Source organism: Strix aluco, chromosome 12, assembly GCF_031877795.1.
Source record: "Strix aluco isolate bStrAlu1 chromosome 12, bStrAlu1.hap1, whole genome shotgun sequence".
In the NCBI taxonomy this organism is placed as follows: domain Eukaryota; kingdom Metazoa; phylum Chordata; class Aves; order Strigiformes; family Strigidae; genus Strix; species Strix aluco.
The window spans coordinates 6,977,480-7,002,704 of record NC_133942.1 but is presented as its reverse complement, the minus strand read 5'-3'; the positions used below and the strand labels follow the sequence as shown (position 1 = coordinate 7,002,704).

Sequence of the window (25,225 nt, the reverse complement as noted above, 5' to 3'; positions counted from 1 at the left end):
CTGTAGCTGTTCTTCAGTTCTGCTTTTCCACTAAGATTGATGAGACTGTGTGCAAGAATCGAGTTTTGATATTAGTTGTTTGCATTGCTCTGTATGTGCTTCAGTCAGCCAAGCACTCAGGCATTCTGCTAGCTTTCAGCACTTGAGTGTTTCCCTGGGAGGAACCAAGTCTTCTGATGTGCTTAGAGTTAGGCAATCACAGAATTGTGACTTTTTTTCCTGCATCTGTGTCCAAGAAATGAGTTCTCAAATTGAGGAGAGTAAGTCTGGGGTCCTAGCTGATAAAGAATTTGTTTCATTAGCTGTGGCTCACAAGTGCATTTTCACTTCTAGGAGGAAAAAAAAAACCCCAAGACTTTTCTCATCCTTTATGTTAAAAGGAAGTGTTTGTAGTAGTCTGACACTTTACTCTTTGTTAATAGCAATCCTTGGAAGGAATAAAACCTCTTAAGGGAGACCCTACTATTAGGGTTCTGTTAAAAAGGAAAAACATCCCAAATGACAGAACTAAGAGAAAATAATGTTTTTCCCATATAGATTTTTCATAACAAATTCATAATTTTATATTAGAAATTAGTTGTGTTACTTTTTTCGTGAGCTTCAAACAGCTGAGCAGAAAGATAATAGTCTTCTAGTAATTCTATAATTCTTCCATAAGCTGCGGCTTTTTTTCTGGATGTTTACTTTCATTCCATGTCCACACAACTTTTCTCACGGTGCACAAATGCACTGCATTGCTGGCTGTGAATGTTTTGATTTTTAAGGAAGTTGATTAGGGAGAATCTAGGAACAAAGATATGGATTTTATATACTAGTATAGTTCATAAAGGTAAATTCAAGCTTCCTTCTTTGCCAGTGTGTAAAAAAGTAAATATTTAATATACTGTGAAATTTCTTTTCTAACCACTTTTCTTGCTTCACAAAAAGGTAGTTACTGGGAAAATGGTCTTGTAGAGATCTAGGAATTAAGCTAGACACCTTCCTGAAATGCCAGTCTGCCCATTTCGTTTCCAAGAATATACCTGACTTATATGGCGTGCTCTATCAGTGCTTCATCTGTGCTTCCATCTCTTGATAGTGACAGTCCAGCACTTTCTACGCAGTGCATTTCAAAGATAAGAATTAGCACTGGTGTAATGATGCCCAGAGGGAACTTCTGATGCAGGGTTGCTGAAGACCAATTTTCTATCCAATCTGCATTTACCTTATGGTAGTATGCTGCATCTCTAGTAAGCCATTTCTATTCCTGAAAAGCCCTTTCAAATCTATTCAGAGTTGTCAGTTTAAAATTCATTATTTTTCTCTGTATTCTAAGAAAAAGTATTATGGGAGAACTTAAGAACAAGTAGAACTGCAGTGTTTATGCAAAGGTGCATTTGAATGCTATATGATATCATAATAGTGTTAGTGGTAGTCAGTGAAAAATAATATACTGTGTTTGTCTATTAGTGTCACCAAGCTTTTGCAGTGAATTATTTCTATGTGACCACATGTGCTGATAGAGTCACAGCAGTTACAGGGTACAGTACGTGGGGAGTGTTTTGTACTGAGTAATATGTGAGATGAGGTCAGTAGTTACATGTTTCCTTTCGCAGCCTTGATTGAAGAGAAACCACATGAGGAGGATGCCTGTGCACTGGAAACAGAAGGACATCTCAGTTTAAAGATGCTAACATGTTCCTCCACGCTCCAGTGGCCTGGAGATAGCATGCACTAGAACAGCTAATTGCAGTATCTCAGGACAAGCACACCAGAAGATGGCAAAAGAAGAGTCTTTTACGTAGTGAATGAGCTATGACCTCTGTGAAGTGACCCAAACCAGAGAGATTATAAATTACAGATTTTGGGTACAAGGTGTTCTTTCTGGGAAAGATTTCAGTAAATATTTGGTCTTAGGAGTTATATCCAAAAGACAGAAGCTTAATCTTCAGAGATTCTGTATAAGCCAGAGGTAAAGACCCTCTGTAACAAATAGATTAGTTTTTTGGCAGTGGAAGGAAGGAAGGAAGGAAGGGCTCTTCTAAAGACACCCTTTCCACCCCGCTCCATCCTGTCTCTCTCTTGCACAATCGCTACCCTATTTGAAATGCAGAGTTGCTCTACTGTGCTGTCAGCTAAACCTGGTGGGCCAGCTTCACCTCCTGTGCAGCCTCCTTTTGATTTCTTTACACTACGGATGAATTTGGCACAGTGAGTCACTGAGTAGTAAATTGTATGTTAACTGTGCAAGCAAAAAAGTATTTAAAATTACCTAATGTACATTGCAGTCAGCTGACAAATGTAGCTAGCTCATGCAGATTGTGGGAATTCATACGGCTGGCTCAGCAAAGGACTTGGCCAGGTTTCCCTACAAAATTAGAGAAAACCCACAGCATCACACAATTCTTCATAAACTTCACTGCAGATGGTTAATGTGCAAACAACTGTGTGTCACCAAGGGACACTGTCAACTTTGAAATTACATTTCTGTAATTCTGAAAAATGGTTTAAAAGTTTACTTTTACCTGGGTTTTCTCCAACTTAAAGAAATTAACAGAAGTGTTCAGTTATTTACTTTTTATTGGTCCACTGGACAGACTTTTATCTAATAATTTAGCTTTTCTCAGAAAACAAAAATTGTATTTCTGATATAACTAAAAAAATATATATGTTAGGGACTTTCTATTTAAAATATTTCCAGTCAAGAAATGTTAAGCATTCCTTTTCAAGTACAAAAAACCCAAGCTGGCAGTGGCCTTTAACAGAAAAGCACTCACACTGATATTTATTGTTTGCTTTCAAATATGTGTGTCCAAAAATGCAGAATGCCTGTAGTGTAATGCAAAACTATGTGTGTGCATTTGCTACAGTGCTGAAAAATGCCTGCACATCAGTAGGAAACAGAAGCGCCGCTCCATTTTTTTCTCTATTTCTTGTAGATACTTGCGTCTACAAATGGTAGAGTTGTGACTAACATTTATGTTTTGTCTGTGATGAATGTTACAGTTGCAGTTCTCTTTTAATTCGTATGCATTTTTCAGTTTGGTCCGTGTACAGTGCGTAGGAAGTTTCCTGGATTATTAATTTCTGTCTCTGTTTTTTTCAGATGCTTCTACAGGTTCTCATTTTTTAAGTTCTGTACAGAGAAAGTGCACAATCAAATGCAATATGTATTTGTTTGAAAGATATTTTGGATTGTTTAGGAAAAATACTAAAATGTTATTTATAAGTAACACCAATGCTTTCATTTCAGTCAAAGTATTTATTACATTGAGGGAGATTTGCCCAGTGAAGTCCAAATTTGCTTGGTTCAGACTCCTCTGAGTAAGAGTTATGGCAGCAGCAGGGGATGTGATCTCGTGCTTTGTACAGAGGGAGAGCAGAGAAAGCTAAACCTCATTTGGAGTTGCCACTAGTGAAGACTGGCCAGTGGGAGTAAGTGTATGGCACTTGAGTCTCCAGATGCACGCAGGCTGTGACTCACTCATGGTACTTCCTTGGGGTGCCCAGTTTCCCCAGGGCACCCAGGAAAAGCTGCCTTGCATGGCTTTTGTCACTTCAGTGATGATGTGAGGTTTTTTGCTAAGAGTGACAATGCTGGTGCATAGCTTTAAGACCTTCCATACAGACCAAATGTTTTTAAAGCTTAACCCTCAGTCGTGACCAGTTTGTTCTGAAGAGTGCCTCTCTCAGCTGGGGAGCTGGGTTCATGCTGCCCTCACACTCACTCTTCCTACAGTGTGTCTGCCCTAGTTGAGAGCAAAGATGCTAATCACCAAGGCATTTTTTTCTGAGAAGGAGACCTATCTTCTAAAGGTAGCACCAACCATTACTGAATTAAATGTCTGCCGAGTAGACTTCCAGTCATTGATGACTTGTGCTGATTCACCTCAGCAGACTGAAAATGAAAACATTTGTGCTAGCTTCCAGCCCTTGGAATTGCTCAGACCCATTAATATGACAGTAGCACTGTCTGATTTAAACACTGCAGTGAGGAATTAAAAGGGCAGAAAGGAAAATCCTTTTTTATGTTCCCTCAACAGCCCCATGTTAAATCATATTTAGGGTTGTGAGACAGTGTTTCTATTCTCTTTGTGAAGATATGCCTTATTATTTCAGTGAAAATACCTTTGTGCTCATCTGTCCAAAGGAAGAAAGGTTTTCACCACCAGTTACTGTAAAGGTGTTAAGTGTTCAGCCATCCTTTAGTTAGATGCTCATCGACCTAGCACTTCATAAATGCTGCCTAAGCATAGAAGAAAATGAGGCAGATTTCTCCATGCTGTCACCAGGCTTGCTGTAGGAAGGGTGGCATCCCAAGCTTTAAAAAAGGTGCTGCTTTTCCTCATGTGTTTACTGATGGCTGCCTGCTGTGGAACTTGCTGTGGTGGACCCCAGATTAACTAATATGGCTGAATTTACAGGCTCATAAGTAACTGGTACTTAAGCATTTTGTGCAGCTTCTCAATGGGGAGCAAAGGAGGTGCTTACAGATGAGCTGGGATGCTTTTCTCTGAAAGTATTCTGCTCAGAGCCTGCGTTGAGGCTGCAGGGAGTACACAGCAGCATGTGTACTTACAGCTTGTGCTTACATCAGGTCATGCTGGTGAATTCGTAGTCATTAAAGGATTTGAGGAGCTGCTGTTGTGCATCTCTTCCTCCACATATAAACCATGAACATACAGGTTAATAAGGAAATTGCTGTGAGCCTTATTCCTAGGCTGCATTTGTAAAATGCTTTGGAAGTCAAATGTTCTTTTTAGGAGTACAGACCAGCAGCATTAACAATTCTTGGTGTCTACATAGAGTCTCATAATTTTTTGTAGAGGAAAGAGCGTGCTGCATTTTCTCTTACGGCTAGTGGCTCCCTTTCTCAGCCAGACGTGGCCAGTGTTTCCCATATGCCATTTCTGAGTAAGCGTTGGCTGGTTCACTTTCCTGCTCACTGGTGGCATGAGGCTGGTGTCTGAAAGCACCGTATCTCCCACAGCAATGTCTACCTCTGCAAAACAGGATTAAGTGCCAAGATAGAGCTCAGCGCAGTCATCCTGGGCCAAGTGAGGCAATTGGGCTCATGGGGTTTGGCAAAACCACACATAGGAACAGTACTGAAAAATCCAGTGTTGTTCTGCAGCTAGTTAGTGCTGGTATGTTTGGCATAAATTCAGAGTTGGTTGGGGTTTAATATATTTGTATTTGTAATGAAGAGGAACTACATATTTTCATCACAGTAATTTACTTTTTTTCTGCACAGTTCTTGGCATGGTCACCCCTCACAAATAGGCCTGCTGAGCTCTCTGTCATTAGTACCGTTCTTTAGTGTAGAAAGTACCATTCTGATCTTCTTTGTGAGGCACACAGCTGCAGTTAGGCTCTTCATGTCTGTAGTGTCTGTCAAAATCTGACCTTGATGTTGCTATTGGCAGAAAACATCCCTACCGGTTACGCTTTTATGTGAATTCAATTCCAGTCATTAGTTGGCTGATTGATTTCTTTTTTTTAAGGTTTTTTTTTTATTGCGTCTTCTGAAAGCTGGGTTAAAAATTAGGAAAGATGCCATTGGATTTTTTTTAATGGGAATTCACCATTGGTTCATTCTGTGTTCTTTCTTTATTCCTCTTTTCTAGCTACTGGTGCTACTTATAGCTGTTTTGCTCCATAGAGGAGGATCACAGAGATATTTTTCTCCCTTATCCTATGACTTCTGGGCCGTGTACTCCAGAGTGGGAGAATTAAGAGCCTCTGCTCTTCAGATTGATGAAATGTCAGTATCTTTAGGCATCAAGAGGGAGCAGTGCCTCTTTTATTTTCTTAGAAAATAGTAAACACTGGCATATCAAAGATGGAAAGAAAAGAGAATCTTCCCCCATTCCAACTGAGGGGGCCCCACAGTGGATCTTATATAGGCTTGGGTCAGGGGAGTGAAGTGGGGAGGGTTGGTAATCTCACAAGTCTAAAAGTGAAATTTTAGGAGGATGGAAAGACTGATGAACATTTGAACTGTGAACTTGTTTATGGAAGTTTTACTGAGTCAATACAGTGGTTGGAAAGCAATACCTGCTCTTATAATACAGAAGTGTAGCTATTTCTAGATCCTCATTATTATTCAGAAGAAATGCATAATGCTTAAATAAGACAAAAAATGATCCCCTAAGTGGATAAAGGGCTAAATGTTTATCTAAAATTACAATAACATTCATCATCTTTTTTTCCCCCCAATCTATTTTACTAGACTATTTTGAGGATTGTGGTCCTTGGCATATGGGATTACATTGAAAACAAAATAGAGGTAAGCACTCTTACTCATCGTACTGTTTTCCAGGCAGACACAGTAAGAATATTAAGAACTGCTTTGGGTAGCTTTGTTATAGATCTGATGCAATATACTATCGTTTAACTCAGATAAATATCCACATTCTTTTCACTGTATGCATGTATACATAGCTGTATGATGCAGTCCCTTTTGTGGTGAGATTCAGAAGTGTGTCATATTTGGAAATATTTTATTAAGGGAGGGCTTGTGGCATTTTTCCTTTGTATCTATCTGTTTTGTTGTTAGAGCTATGCTAGTCTAACTGTTGATACTGCTACCCTGAGATAATGAGCAATATGAGTGAAGATTGCCTTGTGGAGAGTGACTTGTGTAACCCCATTCCCGTAATCAAGTTGAAATTAGAACTGGTTGAAAAATTTTGTGTAGTTTTCTGATAGAAAATACTGGTTTGGCAAACCCCCCAATCTTATTGTGAAATTATTTTTAAATTAAATTGAGTTACAATAAACACTGTAATTTGTACCTCAAATTAAAAATGAGGTAGAATGTGTACTGTTGCAGAGGCAGTTAAGGAAATACATGTGTTATAAATAACACATAATCCCAGTCTGAGCAGAAATCTTGACATCAGGAAAATTAAAAGCTCTTTATTGATGATGTCTGATAAACTAATACTGCACAGGATGCACCAGAAGAAAATCTGGGTTTTCTCAGAGCTCAAGTGAGTCTAGAGGCTTGCACGTTTTTGTAATAAAGTTGTAAATATTTTAACTTGTTTTGCTAAAAAACTCAAGTGAAACTTAAATTATTGATTCAGAGATTCTTATTATTAAAGCTAAATGCAGTGATTTCTGATAATTCATTTTAGTAATTTGGAATGGAGTGATATTATTCACTGCCCATCAAATGGTGGCAGTAAGAAGTGTTTCTTTTCAGTACACTGAATTGTTATGCTCAATCCTGAATGTATAGTGCTTATAAAATCTATGTCCTGCCTCCTTATTCAAACCATTAATCAATGGTTTTTGGCAGCTGGGAAGGGTCTCGGTAGGGATGAGAATGTGGTATTCTGTTCTATCCTGCTAGGCGAGTGTAAGGCAGACACAACACTATTGCCAGTTTGCTCTGAAATGTATTTGCTTACGCATTTCTGTCTAATACTTTGCATAGTTGCCTTTTCTGATCTAATCCCAATGCAACCAATGTCATACAAATCATTCTGAATAGTCCCAGTTGTCAAAATCCTTGAAAACCTAGCTGCCCAATAAAGGTGAGAGCAGGGAGTCTTTCTGTCTTGATGCACAGCCGTTCCCACACACGTTGTGTAGTCAGGACGTGGCCAAGAGCCATCAAGTCTCTTTGCTCCATCTTTTTCTACTTGTCTTCTTGATCTCTTCATTTAGACAGTAAGATCTATGGGCAGGGACTGTATCCTTTTTTGGGATGACATTATGCCAAGTAGTAGGTAATAAATACGAGTGATAATAAAACTCTTTAGCTGTAATAGCATTTAGGCTATCACTTCTGCTTGGGGATTCTGGCCAGTATTTCTAAATACCTTTCTCTCTCCCTGCCCTCCCACCACAGTTTATCTCTCCTCACCTCATAAAATGCACTAAGGAATTCTGTTGTGCTACCTAAAAAGCATGCAGCCTTTCTGTGGCTTGGCCACCTCTCCTATCCCTTTCAAATATGTACCATAATTGCATTTCTTTTGGGCAAAGTGGGAGCACTTCAAGACCCCAAGCAGGAATGGCAAGGTTACAATCTTGAGGAAGGGTTTGAAAAAACTGATTTCTCTCTAGGTGTTTGATGGTGCTGTCATAATCTTGTCCTTGGCACCAATGGTGGCCTCAACAGTGGCTAATGGCCCCAGCAGCCCATGGGATGCTATCAGCCTTATTATCACACTACGAATATGGAGAGTGAAGAGGATCATTGATGGTGAGTGGCGATTCAGTTTGTGACTCCAAGACTTACCTGGCAGGCTGGAAAAAAAGAGAATTTAAAAATATGGAAAGATTGCTTGCCACCATCGTTCTCCTTCCTCTTACATTTTAAAAGCACTGAACAGAGTTGTGACTCCCATAGAGGAGAGTAGGTCTCAAGCTCATGGCTGTATCTCCTATTCCCTAGGAGCCTTTATAATTGATTGGTTTGTTTTTCTGTTAGGCACCTTCACCTCCCCTATCCTGTAAAGCAAATGCCCTGACCTCCTTCCTGTCTCTTGCCACCAGATGTCGTTCCTGATTCTGCAGAATAATTGCTTCCAATCTGCTTTTCTGATATTTGCACCGTCCCCATTTCCATACAGCTAGCTCTGTCTTGGGGCTTTCTTTTCCAAAATCTTGTCTGCAATACAATTTTTATGTCAGATTCCAGGAGCATTTTCTTACCATAGGGGTTCCATGCTGAAGGTGCTCTCTGCAATGCTGGTGTGCTGTACAGCATAATAATGAAGCGTGTATCGCTATTGTTTTGCACAGAGCTCTGCGGGGAGGCACTGGGGGGGGGATAAGAAAGCCCTAGCAAGTCAAGGTTGCAAAGAGCAACTTTGCAGACTACCTGGAAGCAAGGGCTTTAGCATAGGCTACTTTGTGTTCAACTGTTGCAGGCATTTCAGGTTACAGGGAAAAGAGATGGTAAAGGGATAAATGAAGGGTCACTTTGCTCATGTGTGAAAGAGTCCAGTTGTTATTTTGGGGAAAGGTCATAGCCCTCTGATTGAAGTGTACAAGAAAAGTTCAGGGTCTTGTGTAGCTTCAGAAAACATCAAGAATTGCGATATGCATTGAACAGCTTTGCTGATCAGTCTGAGTTTGTCATAGTTATGACAGGAGCAAAGTTTCCAGAGGCGTTTGGAAGGCCTATTGAAAACTGGGCTGTAGCTTGAAAAGCAAGAGAAGATAAATGCCTTTTTGTTTTTTAAAATATCCTTCCTAGTCTGCTGTTTCCATTAAGGACTTATTTCTTGCCACAAAGTCTAGGAATTAAATGCTTAGGGCTCTGGAAGAGTTCTTTTCCTAAGGGAGCCGTGCTGTTTAGGTTTTAGAGGGGATGGGCCTAACTCTAACCAGAAAATCCTCCTACCCAGCAATTCAGGAAATCTGTGGTACCCACTGTAAAAGATCTGTATTAGTGCAGCAAAAGCTGGGAAGAGTGTGCAGGATGCGTTTCAGCTCAGCCAGGTAAATGGAGGTCTGACAAGACAAGATCTAGACCCTGCTGATGACACGCATTTCACATGTTAGAAATCCTTCCGCAGGAGAAATACTCCAGTGCTATTTCTATAAGAAATACTCTAGTTCTCTACATGCAAGTGAAAGGGGTAACATTCTTTGGCCTGTAAAGGGTTACTTTAAGTGCTTATTTGTGTTTTCCAGCATATGTCCTTCCAGTGAAAGTGGAGATGGAGATGATGATTCAGCAATATGAGAAGGCAAAGGTTATTCAAGATGAGCAGCTGGAAAGACTAACCCAGATCTGCCAAGAACAAGGGGTAAAGTTCAGTTATGTCTTTATTTACGCGTAGCTTGTCATGGCAAATGAAATGGTTCATGTACTTTGCTGCAAGCTAAGGTTTGAGAAGTATCACTAGGACTCCTGTTGTAAGGTGACGGGTCTCAGTGTTAAGGAAGTGTTAGCTGCAGCCAGGATGTTGTCAGCATGCTGTTTGTCAAACAGCAGTTGTCTCCCTCTGCTGCTATGCTTGTGTTTTTTAAGGTGAGGAAAACAAATGTGAGGAATAGAAAAAGAATACTTCCAGTAGGTCATTTATTGAATGAGTACAGATAGCTTGACATGATACTAAGAACATGCAAAAGTCATTGCCATTGTTGGAGACTGCAGCTATATTAGGGCCGTATTCCTAGGAAAAGTATATGCAGTTGAAAGCTAATGAATCTCCCTGCTTTAAATGCAGAAGGCAGCTTCCCTGTAGGTCAGTCAGAGACTCTTTTGGCAGACTCAAAATGTTGCAGCAGAAGGTTCTAGTTGCTGGAAACAAGTAAAGATTTAAGACTCTTCCCAGGCCCCCAAATGTTCAGTGATTCAGCCTTGAGGTAAGGGGAGGTGAAGCTTAAAATATCTCAAATTAATATATTTACATGGAAAAGGTGTAAAACCACTGTTTGGGGAATGAGCTATGAGTTTTTGCAGTTTGTCTCATGCAAATGAGTTCTTGAATAACCTCCTTTAACGTAGGAACCAGGGATGTATGTTGAGGTCCAGGCATTCAGGTGACCATCAAACCACCACAGAATGATCCCCCAAGTGACTCACTCTTGTTTCAGTTGTAAGGGTAACTATGAGGTGTCCAAATAAATCCTGGAGATTTTTAGCTTCAGCTCCCACTCCCCACTTGTGATTAGGTGATTTTCAAATACAAAATGAGGAGACCTGTAAGTCTGAATGGCTCAGTCAGAAAGTTGAAGGGCCTGAGCAGACAGGAGGAGAGGCGACTTGTCCCAGAACAGACCAACTGCCCAAAAGCTGCATAATCTGAAGCAGGGATTTAGCTGCCCATCTTTTACCAAGGAACCTAAAATACTGGTGAAACCATCAGTATTTAGACTTTTTTTATGACTTTTTAGACTTAGTTCTAGGTCTCCTGTATCTCAGCCTAGGATTCTGCATTGAACTCTTGGTAGTGTTAGGCTGCCTTGTCTGTGGGATGAATTTGGAAGACTGTTGACAGTGTGTGTCATTTCATAAGGCTGTTTTTGAGAGTCTCTCACGTTAACAATAACAAGTTTCAAAACCTTAGGCTTGACTCTTGCCAAAAATTAGTTACTTCCAACTATGTAAGTATCTTCAGTGCTAAAACTGCAGTTCTCTTCATGACAACTTTGCACAATGATATTGATTCATGCTTCTGTCGTGGTTGTGAAACAGAGAAATGAAATATACCCCATTTTACAGGGGAGACATTATCATTTGACCAAATGCACTAGGCAAATCTGTGATTTCTTGAGTCCCGTTGCAGTATTTTGTCTGTCAGACCATGCTATTAGGCTAAAGTTCTTGACAGTCATAAAGTTGAAAACATTCATTTTTAGGAAATATATAGCCAGATAACACTCCCAATCTCAACACAATTTTCAGTGTTACTCTTTCATAGTCTTTGAGTAAAGGTGGGCTCACTACCCCAAGTGGGTTCATGAGCAGCTTTTAATGCTCTCCATTCTGATACATGTACTTCTCATCTGCATGCCTGGCTTGCAAAATGCCTTAACATAGTAGCCCTAATCTGAGTTTTGATGGTTACAGCATAGCTGTATATCACGCACAAAGAAATACTGCATTGGTAGATGAGTAAATCTGTGAAAACAGAGCAGGTTCGTTCCTAGCTTTCAAGTGTCATCAGCTATGGAAAAATATGGACTATAGAAAAATGACAGCATACTAATCCCTCTTATTTTAGTGTCCCGACTTCCTGCCAAACAAATGTCTCAGCTGTATAATATGAGGTAAATGTACTAATTTGCTACAGTTAGCAACATAAGACATTGACAGAAGTACTACATCCTTCCTTTGTAAATTATTAGCTTCATAATTCAGTCAAGAACAAGTTGTCAGCATTATAATATTCACATTAACATTGTGTACAGTATCTGGTGGGAAAAATGTCTCCTAATGGTATTTAATGTCTAAAATTCTGCCAGGTTTTTGCTTTTTCACTTGATCATCTTTCCTGACCTTTTTAAAGGATTGCTCATTTGTGGAGTTTAAGTGTGCATGTCTGTGTTTGTGAGTGAAGGTTTCCCTGCAGTAGTCTGGCTGTTCTCAAATCTGGAGCACCGCCAGGGAGGGATTCCAGTTTGCCTTGTCTGTGGGGTGCCACCTCTGGCATGGGCAGGTGGGATAGCTGGGAGCAGCCCGTAGGGGTTGACCTGCCTCAGGTAGGTGCTGGGGCACACCAGTGCCAGCCCAGGTAGGAAGAATGGGCAAGCCACCATGGTTACCTACATCCCAGCAGTGGATGTAGATACCGATTCATCCTGAGGCTGCATCTTTGTGACCACACTGATGATTTGCATTTATTTAATAATTATTGACAGGGCTGAAAACATTCCTGTTAGAAAGATTTCCCAGCACTTCTTTTTCTGAGATCCTGTGTTCAGTTTCCTACAGCTTTGCCACTTGTCAGGCAATTGGGATTAAAATTCTCAAGGTCTAGCATTTTCTGCAGACAAAATTAGTTTGAAAGTTTCAGACAAAATATTCATTATTTCTGAAGAGGAACTGGAAAAAAGAAATAGCCTGCTTTGTTCAGGATTTTAAAAAAAGTAATTGGTGGCCAGTTCTCTGAAGTCCAATGCCTTCCTGTTTTGATGCTGGTACTTAACACTTGACAGGCAAAAATGGAGTTCTTGCTTTAAAAAAATAAAAGCAGGAAAGATGCAACCTCCCTTCATCTTACTTTATGAATTCTATTTCTTTTGTCAGTTGTATATTTTTTTGGCCAGTGATAGAGTATCTAGGTACTATAAAGTACATTTCCATTCCTGAATGACATTGGAGATGTACTTTTGCAAACATAAAAACTCTTTCCAGATGTTGATTTTTGGCTAGCCATACATCTGAAAACCAGAATATATTTTATAAATTATAGTTGCATGGACCACCACTTTGTTCTCTGTAGTATCCCACTGAAACTGTTTGAATAGTTTGCTGTTTTATTTATTCTCCCTTGGCCAAGAAGGAAGTCATTAAAAGGGAATGGAGCATGAGGGCAGTTGAGGCAGAAAATACTGAAAGGGCTGAGATGGCTGTACAGGACTTCACAAAACCTGAGAAACATTAACAATCACAGTAATGGGGGTTTCTAAAAGTGGGTAAAGGTAAAAGGTAAAAACGTCTCACTGCAATTACTGTCAAAAATATGAACAAGACTATATTGCTGATGGTATTGTTTTATCAGAAGAAGTTAAGTTGCAAAACAAAGTTCCAAAGTTCTATTAACAATGCAAATTCCAGTCAAAGAAGATTGCTTTTTTTCCTCTGGAATCACCTGAATCACAATTTCCTTTTCTGATAATAGATCTACTTACATGATCTTTTCTGCTTAACTTTTTCATAGGAGTCATTCAGCTGAGTACAGTCCAGCCATGACTGTGTATTCAGCCTTATCACAAGAGCTCCTTTTCTGTCAGCTCCTATAGAATTGGGTTTTTCATCATTCTCAAAGCTGCAACAACTATGGAAGCTATAATTTCTTTTTTATCTTGGGATATAATTTGTACAACAGCTGCTGGTTTAATGACAGGGCTATTTAGCTGGTAAAATTACCTCTCGGAGAAATAACTTATGTTATCCTTTTGCAATAATTTTAATTTATTTCTAACTACCAGTCATTTTCTTGGTGAATGGAAGGCAGCCAAGGTCATCCCATGTTTCATTCTGCCTGTAAATCATTAGTTTGCAACTGTCTCCTGATCTTTATTGTTACCAACAATGGCTAAACTAATGGAAATAAACATTGGATTGTATCCCAGTGGCAGATGAGTTTTAGGGCAGGGTATTCTGTACAGACAGCACTAATAGAATTGAGCAAAGTTATTGCTCCTGCATTAGACACAAGTAAGCTTCTGGCTAAAATGTTCATTGATCTCTCTGAATCTATGTCAATCATACTCTGTGGCTACACCATTAAACAGAAGTACTATATGATTCACTGGTAAGTCCCTTTTTGAGTCTTACATGCATGTTGTAAAATATCAGATAGGCTGGGTCACATGTTTTATACAACCAGGCATGTAAACTGAGATGGTATGTAGAGCACTGTCATTTTACCTGCTTATAAATAATCACCTAATGCATTCTTTGAGTGAGGAAGTGCACAGGTGTGCCCCATAGTTCTTTCTGGTTTGTTTCCTGCCAAAATATTGCTAAGTTTGTGCCACAAGAGGACATGTAACAAATTTTGAAAACACTAAGTAAATTTACCATCCATGAACTCTATGCCTGAAAATCTAGTTACTCATTCTTATGAGATGGTCTGTATCTCCCTTTTTCTTGGTAATAAGTGTATTTTCACATTAGCCACATGTATTACACCTTTATTGATGTCTTCAGCTCCCTCATGGGAGGGTGTAGCCAAGCTCGTCTCAGAGGTGCACAGTGACAGTACATAAGCTTGGAATGTGCAAAATTCCTATTGAATATAAGAACAAACATTTCACTGGGAGAATGGTCAGGCACTGTAGCAGACTTCTGGGAAGGCTGTGGTATATATGACCTTGGAGATAATCAAAACTTGACAGGACAGTTGCTTTTAGCAACCTGAGCTAAATGGACTTGCTTTAAGTGGGGTGCTGGTCTATGTGACCCTCACAGGTCCATTTCAGCCTAGGTCTTGCTGTGATTCTATGAAGTTTTCAAATATATTTTTTCCATTGCAAAGTATGTTAGGAACTTACTGATAAAGGAACCGACCAGAAGCTACCAAAGTATATGTAATTAGAGATAATGAATATTTAGGTGTCCTGGTAAATGATGCCAGTAGCAGTCTCTAGTGCAGTTGGTAATTACCTTGAGTCAGGAGATGGTTCACCTTAGTCTCCTTGATCACAACAAGTTATCTTCCCCACAACAGCGTTATTTGCCCACTGGCTCTCTGTGGGATTTCTGAGGTTCTTAATACAGAGCTGATACCTATGAGTAAGTCTTAATTTAAACAAATCAAAGCATGTGTATAACTTTATATGCTTTTTTTCACACACCCCCCCCCCTTATGCTATGCATAATAGGCATCCTTCCTTACAGGCTGAAGGAAGGATGGTCTACCTGAAAATATGAAACAGGGTTTCTCAGTACAGCTTCATGCAGTACTCTGTATTAGAGTGGCTCAGGTCTACATTCAGATAGCTACATCAGCTCCTACTGCAAATAGAAATTTCATATGTTTAACTTGGCCTAGAATTTTTACTTTAAAAGACTGTTATATTTTATACCTTTTAATGATTTATTTAACCTGCCCTGGACTGCATGACATGCAGCCAGAGCAATCTCATTACCTCTTTTACACATTAGAACTGCCCGAGGTCGGTGTTCAATATGATGTTCAATAGATATAAGCACCTACAACATAATTTGCTCATGCAGTCTCTCATAATACCTGTAAGGAACACCCACTTCTCTTAGACTTAACCTTTGTTTTTAGTGGGTTGTTTTTAGTGGCTAAAATTGGATTCCGGCTTCGACAATATCTTGGGATAATTTTTAAGTTATAGTTTGAAACAATATTTAAGTGATCTCCTGGGTAGATGCATGCCTTCTGTGAGGAAAAAATATCTGTTTCTTGTTTAACTTTTCCTAGATACTTTATTGAATGTCCTTTCATTTTCTGAAATCAATCCTTACGATAAATGGTGATTTTTTTTTTTAATTTTTTTTTTTTCCATCCCACCCAGTCCCTTTTTGAACATACTAGAGACTTAGAGTTTGGGTTTGCATTTGGAGGCAGCATATTGTGTTGGGTTTTGGCTGTGTCTTATGCTGTGTCTGTGACAGTTACGGTTCTGCATCTCTGTGGAACATGTATGGATCACTTTGCATCAGTAACAGTGAATGTGGGAGTGAGTTTACATGAGAAGAGGGTATTCGTTACAGTGAATACCCTCTTCTCTGTCAATAAAAAAACTACAGCTACACAATAGTATTTAATTCTAGCTTTCCACTGTTGTAATGACTACAAAGACTTCAGGGCAAACATGAATGTGACCTGGAAGCTGACCATCTGAGGTAATGGAAAAGTGGGAGAGTCTCTGTTAACCAAAGCTGCAACTGTGTGATTTTGTAGGCACCATCAGTTTGTGCTGTTACCTTTCTGAACATCTCTGTGTGCTGTTATTCACCTTGCAGATGATGCTGTGCTGCTTTACTGTGCCTAGGAATTCAATCCTGATATCTGCTCTTGACAGTCTCGTGTTCAGTTTGGATTTTAGACCAGCTGAACTAGCTCAGTGTTAAGAGCTGAAAGGAAGACAAGCATGTGGATTGTGTTTGCAGCTAGCAATAAAAGAGGGTTCATATATCACTTAAAAAGTTGCAAGTCCTGCATATACGCTTCTCATCCTCAGGCAGTGGATGAGGGAAGCGTTGCGTGAGCCAAGACATCAGGTCTAGGTTTCAGTTTCTGCTAGAACGTGACATTTGTGCCATCTTCATAAGCAGGTGCTTCGTCTGCTGCGGGAGGCCCAATATGTATTTCTGTCTTTCAAACATAAGATGGCAGCAAAGCCCCTCCTGGTTTTGACGTTGCTAACGGTACTAGCTGTTCACCTCTAACCGTGGTAGTAATTTTCTCTGTGGATTCCAGTTTCTCATGCAGTCTGTGTGGTTGGGATTCAACCAAGATAGTAATTCCCCCGTATAAATAGGAAATAAAGAATTGTTTGGACAAAGTGTAGTTGTCCAGCGTGATGATCCCAGTAATGGTTGCAGACTGCTACTTGGTCCAGCATGTCCAGCTGGGTAGTTCATAGCTTGTTGGCAGAGCCGTATTAAACAATAAAATTTATGAACTCATCTATTAAAAACTGGATGGTGACTGGGCATGGAAATTTTAAAGATATGGCAATAATCTGTGGATATTTGGAAATGCTTACTTTATTGATTCAAACATGTAAGCGGTCATCAGAAAGTCTGTCTCTTCCCTCATTTTTGCTGTAGGTTCACTGGAGCAGGAGAGATCACCTCCTTTTTCACATCTGTGAAATGCAGTAATTCCCTTCAAGCTTTTGATTGTTAGAAGGTTCAGCCAATCTTTGTAAATGCTTAAGCTGGTTAAACTGGGTGTGATGCAGAAATACAATTGTTGAGATGTCATTTAGGTAGTTTTATCTATTTGTGTTATAAAATACTTGCCAAATTTTTTCACTTCCATGAAAAAAGAAATTATATCCTGCCTCTTGGCCAGAGTTAATCATTTTAGTGGCAGTATTTCTTTTTCTGACACAAAGGAATGATTTTGAAGGATGAAATGTGAAATGTAGAAAACCAGCAATGATGCCTAATTCTTATTGCCTTTTAGTTTGAGCTAGGCAAGTAGATATGGTTAGGCAATCGTTTTTTTAAAAAAATCACCAGATTTATTTTTTGCCTATCATGTTTGACTGCATTTCTTCCTTTAAACCAAGGGAGTGTTTGAAAGGGTATCTTTTTCCCATTAAAGATGAATGTAAGATATTTTGAGATTTCTTTTTTTAATGTGAAGGATAAACCTGAAATTCTCTGTGTTGTAAATTTGGACTCCGGACAGTCTTTTCATGGCTTAATGACACATTCATACAGCCACCTCTGGTATGGCATGGGCACCTTAAGCCTCAGGAAGCTTATGGCTGGCTGGGAGAAGTGTTAGCGCTACCAGTTTGTGCTTCTTCCTAGCTGATAGGTTAACACAAAAACCACCATCTGGGATCTGCCATGGAGGTTTCATTGAAGGAATCAAGGAGCAGGGCTGTATTTTGATATTTGCTGATACTACCCAACTCCTCTGACTGCCACTGCCGGAGGATCTTTGGTTAAGAGCAATGAGCATTTTATGCAGCCAGCTGTCTGCAGCTGCCAGACCTCTGTCCGCTGACTTCAAGGCCAAGAAAAAGCTGTGTGCTTTGTTAGATCCCTGTATTAGGTGGTTTGAATGTGATCTGGAAAGCTTAAACTGCCCTTTTGCTCTCTAGATTTGAGTCTTGTAGTGGGCTTCCAGTTACTGTAGTTCCTTCCCTTATGCTCTGGAAAGCTGATAGTCTCCAGATGTGGCAAACTGGAATCCCTTTTTCTTTCCTCTTTTTTTCTTTCTAAAATCTGCGGAAACTCTGCCTTGTTTCCCCTCCAGTTGTTTTACACAGCTTGGAGGAACTGCTGGTGCTCTCTGGTGTGCCTGGGATTTGTGCTGTGTCCGATGTGGACCACGGTGGAACAAACTAGGTCTGCTGATGGATTCCAAAATCTGACAGCAAAGTAGATTTGAGTCAGCATCTGAGAGGCAAGAGCCAGAACCAGATTAATGTAGCCTACATGCTGTTACACACCAGTTTTCAAGCATCGAGGTGCTAATTCCATCTCTGTTGTAAATGCAGAGTGACAGGTGCAGTGTGGCCCGCCGTAGCATCATGCTCTCGGATGGCTTTTCAGGCCTTGAACTATGGGAGGCCCAGCAATGCTAAATTTTAAATGCCTTAGCCTATTATTCGCCTCATTTGCTTTTCCGTCTCAGACTCTCTATAATTAGACATGACTTGGTCACTGCTGTACCACTGATCTTAAAAGGAGTTTAAAAAAAAAGCAGCTCTGCCATGCAGCCCTGTAGCTGTGCTGGATGGCAGAGGGGGAGGACAGTGGGATTTTGTAGTGCTTATATAAGGGTTTAGAGGGTCTCTGCAGCCTCCCCAGAAGAATTATTTTCCTTCTTGCATTGTGGAAGACTTGTGGCTGTCAAACATAAGAGAAATATGCTGTGTCCATCAATAGGATTGTACCTGGTAGTTTCTGTCACTTTGTTAGGTGTCTGCTTTATAACACCAGTTATGAGGCAAATCTCCACCTGACTGCAAAAAGTTTTTAACTGCCGTGGCTCATATATTTGAGGGGAGTGGCCAGAAAAGTGACAACCTTCCGCATGGTTTTCTGCCCACTGTTGAGTACAGAAGATTTCAAGCTGGAAGAGGACTGTGGTGTCCCTCCCCCTTGCCCAGTTAGTAGGGGAGGATCATTCTGGGTACTGCTTAGAGAACCTCCCTCCACAGAAATCATCATTACATCATTACAAAGTCTAGCAGGTTAGAGATGTTTGTCATGAATCCCTAAATGCCTGTTAAGAGCAGTCTTCTATAAAGATTTCATTTGATGTCACTGTTAGATCTGTTAAAAATTGTCCAAAATCATATCTTCAGGATGCACACATGTACAAAATAGACCAGCACAAGGCAGTCATTATTTTTAGATTATGTGAACAATGGTCCAGTTCACATGGGCTTTGGGAGAGCATCAGCAGCTTGGACTGTCATCCCAGCTCAACCACACTGTATTTTCTGTCACCAGTCTGTAGTGGTTTAGTGATAAAATGAGTAATAAGTCCCCAACTGTAGGATATAGACTTCTGGCCATGCTTATATGACATCAGTATGTGGTGTTTTTTCCTCTAGTTTGAAATCAGGCAGCTGAGGGCCCACCTTGCTCAGCAGGATTTGGACCTGGCTGCAGAGAGAGAGGCTGCGCTGCAGGTCCCACATGTACTGAACAAACAGAGCAGCAACCGGTACAAGGTGGTAGCAACTGAAGATTCCGATGATGAAGCCACCGAGAACATCACTGAGTTGCGACCTCCACGAGGTGAGTGCTGCCTGCGTGCTGCTACCTGCTGGCACAGCTGATCCCTTACATGGAGTTACTGAACCCACTAAATAATTCCACTCTACCAGTGCATTGGTTACTTTCCCTGGAGACTGCATTTTCCCATTTTTGCAAAGAGTCTGCTTTGAAGTGGCAGGAGCTGTTGTATTTACGAACAGATTCTGAACAGAGCCAATAAAATGACTCAGGAAGAAAATGACTATGATGTGCCTTCCCAGTGTCCTCATGATTATATCCATCAAACACCAAAGAAGCAGCAGCCAAATCAGAATTGGCAAAAGGATAATCACTTAGAGGTAAAAGCAGGGAAATTGAGAACATTTCAAAACAGTTTTGGTCTTTGGCCACTTTCATTTCTGTGGTTTAGAGAGGACTCATGCATTAACTGTGAAGTTTGCCTTGCCTAGAGGCTGTGCTCTCACCAGATTGCTTAAAGCTGCCAGCGCTGGACAGCCCTGCTGTGCTTGGGCGGGGCAGCTCTGGTGCCAGAAGAGGAGTGATGCGCGGTGTAGGCAGCTCCTGCTCGGATGTCTAAGTGGCACGTGACTATGGTGAAGAGCAGTCCATATCTGTGAGCTGTCTGTCAGGCAGGTCTGTGGTTCAGGGGAATATCAACAGTTATATTTACTTGGATCCATCGTTATCACACAAGTGCTAGACTGGAAGTATTTTTGGAAAAGATACAGCTCTCTTTCCTGGGATCCCCCAGCCCTTACAATGGAGTGCAGAATGTGTCCTGATCTCAGTACCATTTAATGTAATACTCCAGAGGAGACAGCACTTTCTACCTTAGTGATACATTAGTCTTCTGTGGACATCTTAGCTTGATTATTTTAGTAGATGAGCAGTATGTGAATATGTCTGAATTAGAGGTTTGCATGGTATCTTTATTTTGGTCAAACTCCTTAGAATTCAAGGCACAGAAGTATTTTAATCCATAGGTTTAATAGAAGAAGCTCACCAGACATTTTCAAATGATAATCCACTCCACTCTCTACACAGTCATGAAAGCATGTAGAAATTGTTTTTGTTTTTTCCTCTTTATAATATCGAAGCGCTAGCCACAGTTCAGCCATTAATTATTCCTGATTTGAAATTGTGTTTAAAAGCAGTTGAGCAGACTGCCCCCTAAAATGCATTTCTGCCTTTTTTATAGTATTTCAGAGGTTTCCCCAGTGGATATATTATAATTTATGCATGTGTTCCTTGAGGGTTACATTTGGAACTGGAGAGTGTTGTGCACATTATAAGGAGGCTTGCTGAAATTTTAGAGCTGTGGAGATTCATTTAAAAATTCTTCTGTCCAAGGTATTCTTTTGAACATCCAGGTTAACACAATCACTTATTATTTGTGTCTACCTGTAAAATGCTGGCCACACGTGCATCAAAGTAGACACACAATCTTCAGGATTGATTTCTATGTTCAGTTAGGTTACCTGATTAGAGAGCTTCATGCTTTTCACTGAAAAAAGATGCTCAGCTAACAAGAACACGTAAGAAAACACATTACGTATCAGGTAAGTTTTGTTTTATTTAAACATGCATATTGAGTATACAGAATTAATTTCTGATTCCCAGAAGTCATCTAAAAATACTGGAGGAAATATTTTTTTGTGCATTGTATCACATATTACATAAAAAATGTAGATGCATTGAGTGCTTGTCTTCAGAAGCTAAATTCGGGTTACTCTATTTGAACAATCATCCTTTATGTTGAATGAGGCAGGAGTTGGACAGAAGAAAATTTCCTGTGGTCTTATAGCAAGGGACACTCATCTGTGGTAGTCTACCATCACAGTGGACTGCCAACAAGGGGCCCAGTTAAGACTGCATGGGAAACCACAAGCCCAGCAATAATGTTCAGTGCTTTACTTCACAATCCAGGTAACAGTCAATTGAGGAAGAGGATTTTGCATGTAATTTCCTGGATTAGTTTGCAAAGGAAAGTAGTAAGCAAGCTACCAAGCACTAGCAGTGCTGGCTTAGAGATTACTACAGGACTTCAGAACCTCAACTAACAGCTTGAGAAGGCAGCTACCCCTGGGGATGAAAGATCATGAGCCAGCCCTACCTGGTTCTTCTCCCTCCCCACCTCAACTTGGTCTGTCTTCTGCAGCTCTCCCAGCACCAACCTGCACTCCCGTTAATACGCTGACTGTTGCTGCAGCAGCTTTCACCATTATCACTTTGGCATGCCACCAGCATTTTCTTCATCTACCCCCTGGCCGTTGTGACCAATACATGTATCAGCAAAACCTGAATGTGGCATGTCAGCTGCAGGTGCTTCCATTTGCATAGTGTGGAAGGGGTGTAGGATCTCCCATCTCCCCACCTGCTCAGGCATGTGAAATAAATACACTCCTGAGACATGGCTCTGCACAGCACAGACGATTGAGATGTTTCCTGTAGGTCATTTCTGTATTCTCCTGCTTCTCATGTGCTGTGGTTACACTGGCTGTGCTATCTTCAGGGCTTTCCCCACCACTTGCTCTGCCTGGAACTGTAAGCCACCAGTGTTTTAGCTCCTGACTTTTGGGTCAAGGGTTATGTTTTGCAAGTTATACTCTGTGTCAGACCACATTAGGAATTGCTTTGCACCCATTTTCTCTAAGCTGTATTTTTTCCTCCTTAAAGATTCCAGGGTGATGACTGCAATTAATCATTCTGTGTGCCACATGGCATTTGTGACCTTTGAAAAATATCTGCAGTTGCCTATTACACTGACTAGTTGGAAGAGAAATAAGGGACCAGGTTGCTAATACTGTTAAAATAAAAGCTACAGTTCAACGCCGCAGTTCAGCTGTTAGGCAAAACAGGCTCTGATGAGCTGTTCTCTTATGCTCTGGCAGAACATTAGCTATATAACATTATATATAACATTAGCTATATAGCTACATATAACAGCTGAGGGTAGGGTATGGCATGGAATGCATGTGCTTGTGCCAAACTTAACTTTGTCAGCCGTCAAAAAGTCACTGTCTTTGGAGAGCCCCAAATTCTGCCAAACCAGCAAGCTTGAGTTGGCTAGAGAACATACTGCACAAAAAATTGGGATATTCCATCTCAAGCTAATCTTATTTCCCCCATCTATATTGAACAATGGAAACATTGAGTGCAGAATACTTTACCACGAAGGGGTTATGGAATAAGAAAGCACTGAGACTTTTTACTCATTTCCCTACCTGGGAGTTTTATGGGATAGTGCATAAGTTAAAGCTCCTCAGGGGAAGCCGTAAGCTTGTACTCTTGTATTTACACTGGATTTTCTGCAACCATTTACTACAGCCTTCAGTAAAGTAAGTCAGGTAAGCCCAGCATCACATGGTACATGCAGCATCTCAGGGAATTTGTGTAGAGACACACACTGTGGCCTGCACCAGGAGAGTATTGTATGTGCTGGCTGATCTGGTAGCTTTCAGTACATGTTTTCACCTAGCTTTTCTTTCTGCAGATCTCTTTCTTTTTGTATCTGAAGTGGTGCCTTAATTGGTAGTACAAGACTGGGAGAGGCAAGAGCTCTAGGCAGATGGTCAGTGGGCTCTGAAAGTGTCCTGTAACTCTCCAGCTAATATTTCATGCCTCTTCTTGAAGGACCACTTCTTGAGGCTGTACAGCTGTAAACTGTTTGTGGCCTGGTTGGTCCTGTGCTAATTCTGAATAATGAGCTGGTTGCTGCCTCACATGCATCTATCCTCCCCAGAGCAGTTTACCAAGAGACCTCCTAACACTGTAGGAATAACTCTGTGGACCATGTATGGCTATATGGTATTTTCTAATTAATTTGACTAAGAAGCAGGAAATTTTTAAACTTTAACTTGTTTGGAACTGAGGTTTTATTTGTCTTGCCAAAAAATTGATCTCCAAAGCAGACAAACATGCAGGCTAAAACACAGGTTTCAGCATGCAAGTCAAAGGGCACCATTATCCACACCAGGAAAGATGATGGACTCAAGAGAAGGGCAGGACTCAGGAGCCGTAAACACAGGGCAAAACTGTGACATTTGCTGCACTGTGAGCGCTTTACTTACCTTCTCTGCCTCGGTTTGTAAAGAGCTTAGGGTGAAAGCTGTTGCATGTGAATGCACAGCAGCATCGCTAATGATTTTCGGGACCATTGTGGTCAGCCTTTCTTCTAAGAGCAAGGGAAATAGCCTAAGTGCTGTCATCTCCTTTCTTCTTCTCGGAGATGGTTACCATTTGACGTAATGGCAAATATTATCCTATCTGTTCGTCTCTATAAAGGAAGTTTTTTCCCTTACTGAGTTCTTACTTTGTACAGTATATAACTGCTCACGGTCAGAATAACATCTAATGTTTTCTGCTCCTGCACAAATCATTTTTAGTGTTTGGTATACAAAGTTCCAGGCTTCAGGGAATGCCAGGTTCACAGTGTCCCATATAGCCATTAATACTTCCTTCCAAAATTTATTATTCTTTAATCTCTCCCATAATATATGAATTAGTGTCCCTAGTGGAAATTCCTCATTTTCCTGCATATATCATTTCAGTTTTTGAAATTCTACAGTACTGCCATAGTTTTAAGATTAATATGCCACCTTTCTATTCCTTTGAGCAACAACCGGATCCTAGCTCTGTTACTTCACATTGGAGAAAACTTATTTTAGCTGTTCTGAGTCAAATTTCCATTTTTATGGGGTTGACAGTAAGTCTTTTGCTTTGAGGGACTGCTGCAATTTATCGTGCTTGGAGAAAAGTAAAGCTTGCTCTCCCCAGAGGTACCCACTGTTTTGTGAGAAAAGTGGGATATTGGGAAGGGAATGTGAAAAATTCTGGAGCTTCAGAGGGCTTCCCTTAAGATTATTCATTAGCTTTGTGAGAAGGCAAAGCAGGGCACTGGAAAGGATTTTGTCAGTTGTTCCTTGCAAGGTAGTCTGAGCTGGTGGAACACTCTTAAACTCTAAGCCAGTTTCTTTCATCATCATCTGTTAGTGCTCTAAGAACGCCCCGTTACTGTAGGACAATAGATAAAAAGTAGTTTAAGGTTATTTTCAAACATTGAGATGTATCTACTTTGAAGCCTACTCCACGAAATGGTTATATTTTAAGTGCACTCCGCTTCCTGGTTAAGCTCCATGTATCTCTGTGGAAGAGTGAGGATTTGGCTTCTCTGTAGATGCCTCTTCCAGGCTTTGTGGTTCTCTGTGCATTGATCATCCAGGCAGGAATCAAAGGAATTAAACCTTAAGCAACACTTACATCAATGTGTATGTAGTTAGTGAAGTTAGGCTCTTAAATTTCATATTCACCAAATGGGTGGAGTAGAAACTTTTCACTTCCAGAGGTGGTGAGCATACAGTCACGCGTGTGAGGTTGAAGTTGTCTCCCATCATTAATGTGAAGAAGTGTGAAGACATTGCTGACAGGTAAAGGAACACAACTGGAACGTTTTCCACTGTCCAAGCATGCAGCCCCTTTCACAATAATCTCTTTCATAAACAGATCGTGCTCCATGTGACAGCAGTGATGTATTTTGCTCTCCGCTGCCATTATAACACTGTTCCAGCATCTCACTTTTCTAAATTATTGGAATTATTTTCCTAATTCTCAGTCAACATTTATTTGTTGCCAGTAACAATTTGTTCTTGAATCCTTTTG

The 25,225-nt window shown here is 40.5% G+C and overlaps 1 protein-coding gene across 1 annotated transcript in view; it reads left to right on the top strand.

The window, feature by feature from the left end:
- The window catches only part of TMEM266 (transmembrane protein 266), a 64,975-nt gene that overhangs the window by 26,317 nt on the left and 13,433 nt on the right, over window positions 1-25,225 (top strand). Inside the window, exons 7-10 of the mRNA XM_074837485.1 lie at window positions 6,212-6,268; window positions 8,059-8,197; window positions 9,637-9,752; window positions 19,402-19,588. Coding sequence (XP_074693586.1) covers window positions 6,212-6,268; window positions 8,059-8,197; window positions 9,637-9,752; window positions 19,402-19,588 — 499 coding nt within the window. The remainder of the gene's footprint in view (window positions 1-6,211; window positions 6,269-8,058; window positions 8,198-9,636; window positions 9,753-19,401; window positions 19,589-25,225) is intronic.